The following is an 11,832-nucleotide window of genomic DNA, read 5'->3' on the forward strand; positions in this document are numbered from 1 at the left end:
TCGTACGGCAGGTGGCAGTAAATGAACATTATACATGACACACCAAAAACGGACCCGGAAAAAATAGAGCAGGGCTTCCTTTGTTTTATCTGGTGTTGAGTTGAAAGGGAGAAGATGGGTCCAGAATCCTTCAAATGGCTTCAGCTGTTGGTCTTTAGTTTCTTTTATACGTGTAAGTAACTATCGCTCGCCTTTAATAAGAATACTTTATTTCGTTGTTAATTCCCGTGTGTATATATGAGTGAAACACCATTTTCTCCTTAAATCCCTGTCTTGAACCAGGAAAGCACGACGGTTCATTTTTTAGAATTTCAGTTCCACCTTAAGAGCCGTAACAGTGATCCTGTAGCGCCTTAACGCCACAATAAACCCACTTTAGCGTTTAAGGTGGAAAGGAAGGCTTTCCCAGTGTTGAGTTCGTTAAGGCTTCTCCCAATTCTTGCTCAGTAAATGTGTACACATTTCTCTTTCTCAGATGGCTGATTTTTAAGGTTAAAGTGGGTATTCACTTGTCTGTATAAGTCGTTCAAAATGTTTGCTGTGAAAACGTGTCCTTGATATTTCTGTAGAGGTAAGAACAGACACTGAATTTTTGTTAAAATGATAAGAACCAGGGGGCTGTTCCACAAAAGTAGGACTTCTCAGTTTAGCCATATAACTTAAGCCCAAACGCAAACCTGTCAAATAGTAAAAGAACAGTGTGGCATTCCTACTGGACAGACCCCAAGTTTGGGTTTAAAGTCCCCTCCGTAGCATATTTTTATGTTATTTTATACCATGTAAAGTAAAAATGGTTAACATTTCTTCTATGAAATTGTAGTTTTCCAAAGACAATCTCAATCAGGGAGGTTCATACAGGCAGAGCTTCTTACATCATAAAACCTAGAAACCAATACTGTACCCGCAAGAGAGTGGCAGAGATGTGGGTGGGGGTAGGACTTGCATATTTGTTGTTCTTCTGGTACTGAATGAAGGCGAAAATGTAGATTCATATATAAACACTTTTTAAGGCATAAAGGGATTTTAATTGTTTTAAAAAAACTATTTCTAAGTATAGATAGCTGCAGGGACCTGGGGTTGTGAGTGTGAGCCTTTCTTCGGGTGATTGTCTATGAAGAGTGCTGTGGTTTCTACCCAGAGTCCAAAAAAAAAAAAGGTTTTCGAAAATATCTGTGTGTTTGTGTGTGTGTGTGTGTGAGAGAGAGAGAGCAAGAAAGAGTATAGTGCCCTGTGATGTATTAGTGCCCCACCCAGTGATTCCAGGTAGGCTCCAGACCCTCTGTGACCCTGAACTGGATAAGCGGTTACAGATAATGAATGAATGAATGAATATGTCATTTTTTAATGAGCAAAGATAGTATTTTAAGGGTTCATTCGTTGACAGGAATGGGCCTTGTATCTGTATGGAGCACAGCAATGCCTATTCTGACTTCTGTTAGGTATCGGGCTATAAGTGTTTATTTGAATTCTCTGTGGTGCTCCGGGTGACTGTCTGTGAGGAGTTGGTGTGTTCTCCCCGTGTCTGTGTGGGTTTCCTCCGGGTGCTCCGGTTTCCTCCCACAGTACAAAAACACGCGTTGGTAGGTGGATTGGCGACTCAAAAGTGTCCGTAGGTGTGATTGTGTGAGCGAATATGTCTGTGTTGCCCTGTGAAGGACTGGCGCCCCCTCCAGGGTGTACTCCTGCCTTGCGCCCAATGATTCCAGGTAGGCTCTGGACCCACCGCGACCCTGAACTGGATAAGCGCTCACAGACAATGTATGAATGAATGAATTCTCTGTTATCTCATGTTTACAAGCTATGAGCTTAAGCATGTTTTCTTCCTGCTCTAGATGTGAACTGTAGCTCTGTTGAGAAGAAGATCTACATTGAGCTCACCAACACTGTCCCATGTGTCCGACTTCTCAACGCCACACATCAGATAGGCTGCCAATGTAAGTCATCAATTATGAGATTGTTATAAGTGTGTTATAAGGATTTCTAGTTGAAAGCAAAAGTGTCATATTCCATTGGCACATGATTTTGTGAAAATGTGCACTTAAAGGTTGGCTGATTAGCTCAGATCACAAGCACCAATAAAATGTATCCCAATGATTTTGATTTCTACAAAGTTGGCACAGCTGCCAAGTCCTCACAGCAGTGTTCCTAAAATATAGGTAAAAGCCTTCCCAAAGAAGTAGAGGCTGTTACTGCCGCAAAAAGGATACCACCAATCAGTAACCTTAGTTTCAGAAGGGATGTCGGATTAATGGTTTTCCAGAATGTTGTGTGATTTTTAATGTATGCCTTATTTTTTTTTGCCTGTGTACTCAAGCCTCTATATCAGGAAACACAGGTGTCCTTCATGTTCTGGAGACAGATGCAGACTTGGAGTGGATTCTCAGCACTGGGCCCCATCCTCCTTACATGGTCCTCATGGAGTCAGCCCTCTTCACCAGGTACACTGGGGAAACACTTAACATGCATAAAGCCTTTAAAAAGCAATGCCATTATTGTAATGTTACATAGCTACATTTCAGACACAAATGTGCACACACAGGGAAATGTGGGATTGTTCCTAGCCTTCAGATGATTGCCTAGCCCGTGTTGTACTGTGTTAAATTACATTTCCTGTCAGCACAAGAATTTTTATTTCATTGTAAAATTAAATAAATTTGCCTGTTTTGTGTTTTCCATTTTCACATGTATAGGCCTACGATGATGAAGATGAAGAACACAAGCAGGGTGGCCGGAGTAGCTGTGATACACACTAGCACAGCTCCAGATAAGGGCTTCTCCCCACACACATCCTGCCCCAATCAGAACATGGGTGAGTTTGTGCGTTTGCGTGGGCTGTGTGTTTGCTTGGGAAAAAAAAAAGAAAAGCAGGTGCGCAACTTTGTGTTGGTCTTGGCCATTTCCGTGTGGCCCTTCCAGTCCTGGTCTAGAAATGCTTTTTAAATACATTTTGTAGGTACATATATACATAGTGTAATGCTAAGTTCTGAATATTTGAAATGTACTTTTGTTCCCACTTAGGTGTGTATAGAGAGCAGTATGGTCCTGAACTGGCCAACTGTAACCAAACAGTATGGAACCCTCTGGGGAATGACCTGTCCTATGAAGACTTCACTTTCCCCATCTTCTCTTTAAAAGATGATAATCAGACCCAGATCATTCACAAGGTGTGTGTATGAGCAACAGTGTAAAAGGGAGAGTATGTGTTGGGGGGTGGGTGCTGGATTTAAGATTGTGTAAGTACAGATATTTAAGCGTTTTATATTAAACCTTTATTGTTTATAAAAACGCCATCTATAGTCTGGAATCTTTTGTAAATTGGGGCTTTCATTTAAAAAAAACCTTTTTTGACAGTGTTTTGAGCAACACAATGCACGAGTGAATGGCAGTGCCCCTCAGTACCCGCTGTGTGCCATGCAGCTGTTCTCTCACATGCACGCTGTCACCGACACTGTGACCTGCATGAGGCGAACTGACCTGCAGAACAGCTTCAGCGTCAACCCAGGTACGTACACACACACACACACACACACACACAAATACATAAACAAAAACAAACAGGTAACACCTTAAACAACATCTTTCTTATGCTGTTAGTAATGTCAAGCCCATCATTTGTAGTAGCTCCTATGAACTATTTAGTAACAAGTGTTGTATAGTAATGAGTTAAATACATATTCAGCTAAGAATGAATAAATATTAGTGCACCAGGTAGTGTCGCAGTCACACAGCTCCAGGGGCCTTGAGGTTGTGGGTTCAATTCCCGCTCCGGGTGACTGTCTGTGAGGAGTGTGGTGTGTTCTCCATGTGTCTGAGTGGGTTTCCTCCAGGTTTTCCTCCGGTTTCCTCCCACAGTCCAAAAACTCACGTTGGTAGGTGGATTGGCGACTCAAAAGTGTCCGTAGGTGTGAGTGTGTGAGTGAATGTGTGTGTGTCTGGGTTGCCTTGTGAAGGACTGGCGCCCCCTCCAGGGTGTATTCCCGCCTTGCGCCCAATGATTCCAGGTAGGCTCTGGACCCACCGCGACCCTGAACTGGATAAGGGTTACAGATAATGAATGAATGAATGAATGTAGATTAGTTTAGTGGTAATTAGTAGTGAATACATTTCTGTTTCTGTTTCTAATCTTTAGCTTTTGTACTTCATTTTAGACTGAAATTATCCAAAAAGAGAAGAATAGATTTATACACGTGCAGTTTTTGGTTCCTGTGCTGATAGATGTCAGATGTTTTAAGAAAGTCCACTGCATTTCTAGAACAACTAGGTACTTAACAAGTCATATTTTATCTGGGTGACAGTACTTTCTCCTGATTTAGGCTAATTTGCCCATTTGTGTAATTACAATTAATCTAATATGTAAATTGTCTAGCCTTAATAATAAGTGATTGAAGTGTGTGCTCATATATAGCATCTAACAGCTTAACATTCAACTTTCCATTTTTGTTTTCTTTCTTTTTCTGCATCATCAGAGAAGTTGTGTGATCCACTCGGTGACTACAATGTGTGGGCCTCCATCCGGCCCCTTAATGACAGCCAAAAGGGCCACAAGGAGAATGAGAGTGTGGTCATAGCAGCGACCAGGGTGAGAACATCTGTCTGCTTTAAAATTGTTTTATTGAAAAAGTTTGGGGTTTAAAAAGCAAGGTTAATGTTGGAAATGTTTAGTGTATTTAGGTTATATTATTTGGCCCTGTCCAAAATAATTTTAATAAATAATTTAAATAATTCATTTATATAGAGCCTTCCTCACACTCAAGGTAGCTTATATAAAAATGTCTGGAAATATTTGTTTTGTATTGGTGACAGAAACACCGGGCCACACACACACAGTTTGTGTGTGTATGTGTGAGGGTGTGTCTGTGTGCATGTGTGAGCATGCATTTACTTGTGACAGGAGTACACAGCTTCCCTCAGTAGTAGACAAAGATGGATTGTTCAGGCTCTGAACACCACTCTTTTTTTTTTTTTTTTTCTTAGACAATGACCTTTTTCTGTGTGAATGAGAAATTGCTAAATTCAAGTAATTGATGACTACATTTGATAAAATAATTTTTTTGATAAAGATTTTATTTGATTCTGTTTTATTCTGTTTGCAGACTCACTGTTTTCCTCTGATATTTATTGTCCACTGGTTGTTCTCCTGCTCTCTTGCTACCACCCCCCCCCCCTCCCTTCTTTTGCTCTCTCTCTCTCCTTGTCTTCCACTCTCAGCTGGATGGGCGATCGTTTTTCTGGGACATCGCTCCATCAGCAGAGGGAACTGTCTCTGGTATTGTGACCCTACTGGCTGCAGCTCAGGCTCTGTACCCTGTCACTAAAGAAGCTCAGCCCCCACGCAACATCATTTTTACCTTCTTCCAGGGGGTGAGTGTTGGTGCTGTAAGAATATATCCAAAGGTTGGCAGTTCAGCTTCGTCAGATTTGAATAATTGGCCATAATAATCAGTCAAATTTGCATATCAAATTTTCATTTCTAAACTATATATAATTTAATTATTTTGAGATTTTTATCATTGAATATAGGTTTAAAAATAAGTCCTTGTGATTTTGGATGTGTCTCCAAGTGACACATGCATTGTGTTTATGTTTGTAGGTTTGACCCCTATTATTATTTTTTACTCTTTCCCACTTTTCAGGAAGCCTTCGATTACATTGGTAGTTCCCGAATGGTGTACGATATGGAGAAAGAGAAATTTGTGATCGATTTGGATAACGTGCACTCAATGATGGAGATTGGACAGGTTTGCGCTGATCATTTCTAGGACACACACACACACATACACACACACACACACACACACACACCTGTGGTGTAATATATACACAGGTGTAGTTAGAAATTATTTTTTATTTTAATGTATTTGCTTTTTTTAATAAACAAAAACAATTAATTAAATTAATTCTGCATTAAACTTAAATATTTTTAATTAAAAAGTATCACTGCTGTTATATTCTTAAATCATCTTGCAGTTACATATTTGAAGGGTGATTTCAAATGTTTTTTTGCTACGTATGACCCATTTTAATTGATCATTTATAGGATTAAAACCACCAATCGATTATTTGAATAACATTTGATTATTTTACTACAGTGGTAACTGTCATGGGGTGGGAGTTTTAAACCATGAACAGCCTATTCTTGATGTTACTGTCTTTGAAGTAGAGAAAAAAATGGGTGAATGTAAGAATCTCTGTTATTTTGACAAGGCCCAAATTGTGAACGTCATAGTGTTGGTAATTGGGGCACCTACAAAACGTCTTGTAGGGTGTTCCCAGTATGCAGGGGTGAGTACCTACTCAAAGTGGTCCATAGCAGGAAGACTGGTGAACCAGTGACAGGATCATTGGTGCCCAAGGCTCACTGATGCAAGAGGGGAGTGAATGCTAGCCCACTGTTTCAGACCCTGAAATTTCATGTTGACTCTAACGGAAAGCTGCTACAGCACACAGTATCACATCTTGCTGCATATGGGGCTGAGGATGCTCTCACCAGAACATTAATGCCATACCCCCATATTCATGCGTAAAGATACAGACACATATTTAGGTATATTTGTTTTGTGAGTTAGCCCTAAAACACACACACATCTAACACTGTTTGGTGGTTGTATGTTTGTAGGTGGGGCTGCGAAGTGGACAGAACCTGTGGGTGCATACAGACCCAGTGTCTCGTAAGAACACCACAGTGGACGATGTGGTGAGTGAGAAACAGCACAAGGACAGAAAGAGAATGAGAACAGAGTGAATGAAAAGAACTGGTGTCATTATCAGTGATTTATTTATTGGTTTCACCACATTTTCCAGTTTTAGCACTCTGAACCGCATATAGTTCAATGAAGCTGAAACTAGCTTTTTATTCAAATTGTCTTGTCCTGTTTAACTTTGTTTTACCTTGGTTTTTGTTTTTTACTTCTCAAGGTTAAAACGCTGGTGTCCAGCATCACCTCCGTAGCCTCTTCACTCAATCTCACGCTGAAGGAGCCCGATACCTCTCAGGCCTTGCCTCCCTCATCCTTCCAGCGCTTCCTGCGCTCTCGGCCAATCCCAGGCCTGGTGCTCGCTGACCACCAGTCATCCTTCAACAACAGGTACTGCCCTCACCCTAGTGAGAAAAGTCAACTGTGAGCCAAATAATCAGTGAAATAAAGAAAAAAAAAGTCAAACTTATGGAATATCTAACATCAGCCATCTTGTCCACAGTGTCAAAAAACCTTTGAAAATCCTTGCACCTAGAAATTGAATAATTTATTGTATTTAGTTCAAATTTTTAAAGTACTTATTCAAAATACTAAGTTATTCAGGTATTTCAATTCAATAAACACAAAATTTGTACGTTATATGGCAAAAATTAAGTTCATATAAACACTGAATATATTAATATTTATTTTATCAGTTACTTAGAACAATAGCATTTACAAAAGTATCATATTGTTAACAAAAGCTGTTGCTCAGTGTCCCATTGTAACACCCTACTCACAAAAATGGAATTACATTAAGATGAACCCTGTTGGATAAGATGTTTCTGCGTAATTGATACAGGTACTATGAAAGTCTCTATGACACAGCTGCGTATATGAACGTGAATTACCCCCCTGACCTGACCCCAGAGCAGCAACTAGAGTATGAGACTGAAGCAGCCAAGGTATCATTTACATAGCCACCATTACCACCAGACCAACTGTTTAGCTAGAATTACTACAGCAGCAGGCCTAATTTCTGTGTTTTTCTTTTTTCTCCGTCACTGTAGTCTCTTAGTGAAGTGGCCACTGTGGTAGCTCGTTCACTCTATAAACAAGCTGGAGGGGATGACCGATATCTGAACAACATCACAGCAGACACTAAAACAGTGAGTCACATGACACAGTCATTCTTTCCTCACATGATCAGATGCCAGTAGGAGTGGGGCGTCTAAGCTCTGTTGAAACTGAAGTTGGAGATTCTCATCTCTCTCTCTCTCTCTCTCTCTCTCTCTCTCTCATACTTTGTATTCCTCTCTGCCTACCGTTTCTCAGGTGGCCAAGTTGCTGTATGGATTTCTGATTATGTCCAATAACAGCTGGTTCAGTTCCCTACTGCCCCCAGAGGCTCTTGGACGTGGTTCAATTCTAGGTTCGGTCAATAGCTATAATCCTAAGGCTTTTCTGGGTTTTTTTTTAGAGTTTTTTTATCCTAAACATTTACACTGTCAAAATATGCATACTAATTTTCATCATTAATTCTTTGCTTGCCCCTCTGTTTCCTCTGCAGAGTCAAGCCCACCTCAGTACTATGTCGGCCTGAGGCTGGATAACTCAGTGAAGACTATTACAAGCTTTGTGCAGTTTATTCTGGCCAACATGACCGGCACTGTCACCAACCTTAACCAGAGCCAGTGCCAGAACCCCAAAAGCGTTCCTGGAGAGAGCAAAGATGTAAGTATATTTCTAACCAACAGCAGATTTACACTTGTGTGTTTTTGTGTACTTTGTGCTAGAAGGTGCAGACTTTCAGCATTGACGTTCTCGTAGGTCTAATACTTGTAGATAAAGTAACACTGTTTAAACCACAGTGTACAGTTTTTTACTTCTCTTTCTTACTCTTTCTCTCACTCTTTCCAGGAATTAACATCAAAGTATTTTTAAGAAAGTCTGTCAACTCAGCAATACATTAGCGCTGTTATTTCCACTTAAACATGACCAGTGTACCTCTTTGAATAGAAGGATATCTGTAAACACCAAATCCACTGTTGTTTCAAAGCTCTGGTAAAATAATAACAAAAAACACAGCTTAGTTTAAAGCAATTGGCTATGTTTTTTTTAGCTTAGACAATCATCAAAGGGCGGCACGGTGGTGCAGCAGGTAGTGTCGCAGTCACACAGCTCCAGGGGCCTGGAGGTTGTGGGTTCGATTCCCACTCCGGGTGACTGTCTGTGAGGAGTTGGTGTGTTCTCCCTGTGTCTGCGTGGGTTTCCTCCGGGTGTTCCGATTTACTCCCACAGTCCAAAAACACACATTGGTAGGTTGATTGGCGACTCAAAAGTGACTGTGAATGGCCTATGAAGGACTGGCGCCCCCTCCAGGGTGTATTCCCGCATTGTGCCCAATGATTCCATGTAGGCTCTGGACCCACCGTGACCCTGAATTGGATAAGCGGTTACAGATAATTGATGGATGGACAATCATCAAATCACTGCATACTTTTTATGAGTCTTTCAAGCACATATCTGATGTATGCTGTATCCTCTGGTATTAACATTTGAAAGCAATTGTCTCTCTATTTCTTCTCACAGCTGTATTTCTACACCTGGGTGTCTGGGCCTGTCTCAGCTAATGGCACAACAGAGCCTTACTGTGTTCGCGCACCTGTGCGCCGTGTCAAAGCACTGTCCCCTGCTTTTGACCTTCTGGACTATGGGTCCACGGAGTACTCCACATGGACAGAGTCACGCTGGAAGACCATACGAGCGCGCATCTTTCTAGTGGCCAGTCCTGAATTAGAGGTAAAGATGAAAACCTGAAATACATTTCAAAATAAAGAGTTTTATGAAGTTCGATTTATGTCATGTCTTAATAATGGGCCTTGCAAGCCACTCTAGGCCAGTTCATGGGATACGTTAAAGTTTGGGTTTCCATTGTTAAAATGTTTGTATTTTTAAAAAAGTAAAGATTAAACATTAACAATAGATTAACAGAAATACTATTTCTGTAGAGGATGGTAATGTATGGATTAAAATGTATTACATTAATTCATAAATTGTCGTATCTGCAAAGTTTATGGCACATTCAGACACACATAAGTAGAATAATTAATTTGGAAAGGGATGCCCACGTCTTTGCAGTTGATATATATGCATATATATATTTAATTTAATTTTTCTTTGTTCTTTCTTTCCTGTCTAGATGATGACACTGGTAGTGGGCGTGGCTGTTTTGCTTGTGTCCCTCTTGGTGACATACTTTGTCAGTTCAAAGGCAGAGCTCCTCTTTAGCTCCACCCGTGAAGCACCAAACACCACCTACTGAATCCAGCAAAGCTTTAACCCACATACAACAGATGCACATACAAACACATTTACAAATAAACAACACATGTACAGATTTTGCAGCTTCACTCTCAGTTTTATACCACTATTCAGTCTGTCAGCAAAGGACCATTTTTTAGGACTGTTTACACACTCCTCAGATACATTTAAAGGAGAATTGTACAGATATTTCTACATTTCTACATAAGTGAATGGTTATGCTGTAAACTGAGTCATTGAGAGTGGTTTGATGTGAAATGTCCTAAAGCATTTTAGCCATGTATATGTGCATTATACATTCAAAATCCCCTGTCTACCTATTACCACCACTGTAAGACATCTGTGTGTACATTTCTCCACAGTGAAACATTTATTATCAAATCACTCTGAATGCTTTTGCTTACATTATAACTTTTGATTTATGTAGAAACTTGAGGCAACAGTAATTCTCCTTTTAACACACACAAACACACACACGCACACACGCATAAATACAACGTACACTTAAAGACTCTAACTGGACTTGGCCACACTGGTCTGAGCTGGACACAATAAGGCTATTAAAAGGTCTGTTGTTCTGCTGCAGAAAGATGTTCATATTCATGCAGTTCTTTTTTTTTCCATGTTATTTTTTAATTGCTAGGTTTTATTTGTCCTTACTGTACTGTGGGTGTGGCACTAATTTGAGAGATAGATATTTTAATGTTTCAACTGGGCTGTGAGAATATGGGGTGTGAATGAGTGAATGAGCCTGTTGCTGCAGGTTTGTGAGAATGAATTTGATTGTGATTGTGTATACTTCTGAAATCGTGTGCGTGTACATGGACGTATGTGTACGCAATATGTGCAATAGTCGTAGCAGAGTTCATTTAATTTTCTCTCTCTGTGTAAATTCTCCTGAAGAGAATGTAATCTGACCTGTTCAGCCTGAACTGACCAGGGGCTTTGGCCTGAACGACCACTACTATACATTTACAGTGCAGGGCGGAAAGGAGCATTTGGCTCATTGTCTTCTGTAACTGTAAAATGACTCTGCGATTAACATCTTTCCAGGAAAAAAAGACACACACAGGGTGTTGAAGAACCAAATCAACCGTGATGGCAGCATTTGTTTTTTCCATGATGGCGAGTGAGATCTTTTGATTTATGATGTCATTATTTTTCTCTCACAAGCAGAGAGGTTTAGAATTGATGCCTTGATCAATGAATAAACATGGCTTATTTTACAAAGTGAATTTTACTTTCTTTTCTGTTGTGTGAAAGTGCTATGGACTCATTCTTAGGAACTTGATGAGTCAGACGAGACACATTTATTATCAGTATATTTACTCTAGTAGTGTTAATAATGTAAATGATCTCTTTATTAGTGAGTCTTTGGCAGATTTATGTGCTTCCGTACAATAAAGTACACTACAGTTCTGAAGGTTTTGAATTGTCCTGAGAATTTTCATATATTAGTTTAGCTTTTATTGAAGTGAGTACACTAAGGACACTATAAGGCCAAATGGTTGTGGACACCTGCCAAGCCAGAATTTCTTGTGAAATAAAGGGCACATTTTTCGGTCTGCCTGGTTGGTGCTACCATATAATATGATTAAATATTTCCTGTTGCGCCTAAGGTTAATGTTTTCTCTTGATATCTCTTAGTACATACATTGATTCTATAATGTTTATGGTATTTTACAAACTTTTTATATGTGAAATCATTCAGTATATTCATTCATTCATTCATTATCTGTAAGCGCTTATCCAGTTCAGGGTCGTGGTGGGTCCAGAGCCTACCTGGAATCATTGGGCGCAGGACAGGAATACAACCTGGAGGGGGCGCCAGTCC

General features: G+C 40.1%; 1 protein-coding gene across 1 annotated transcript; it reads left to right on the forward strand.

Annotated features, from left to right (window-relative positions):
- Positions 1 to 34: 34 nt before the first annotated feature.
- On the forward strand, positions 35 to 11,413 carry LOC136675603 (nicastrin-like). Its single transcript, XM_066652240.1, has 17 exons — positions 35 to 172; positions 1,833 to 1,934; positions 2,315 to 2,438; positions 2,691 to 2,809; positions 3,019 to 3,164; positions 3,352 to 3,502; positions 4,467 to 4,579; positions 5,209 to 5,361; positions 5,634 to 5,738; positions 6,617 to 6,694; positions 6,916 to 7,085; positions 7,537 to 7,639; positions 7,745 to 7,843; positions 8,010 to 8,106; positions 8,245 to 8,408; positions 9,267 to 9,476; positions 9,877 to 11,413. The coding sequence occupies exons 1-17, from the start codon at positions 115 to 117 to the stop codon at positions 9,997 to 9,999; spliced, it is 2,115 nt and encodes a 704-aa protein (XP_066508337.1). The 5' UTR covers positions 35 to 114; the 3' UTR covers positions 10,000 to 11,413.
- Positions 11,414 to 11,832: the final 419 nt, after the last annotated feature.

The sequence above is a fragment of the Hoplias malabaricus genome, chromosome X1 (assembly GCF_029633855.1).
Source record: "Hoplias malabaricus isolate fHopMal1 chromosome X1, fHopMal1.hap1, whole genome shotgun sequence".
Lineage (NCBI taxonomy): Eukaryota > Metazoa > Chordata > Actinopteri > Characiformes > Erythrinidae > Hoplias > Hoplias malabaricus.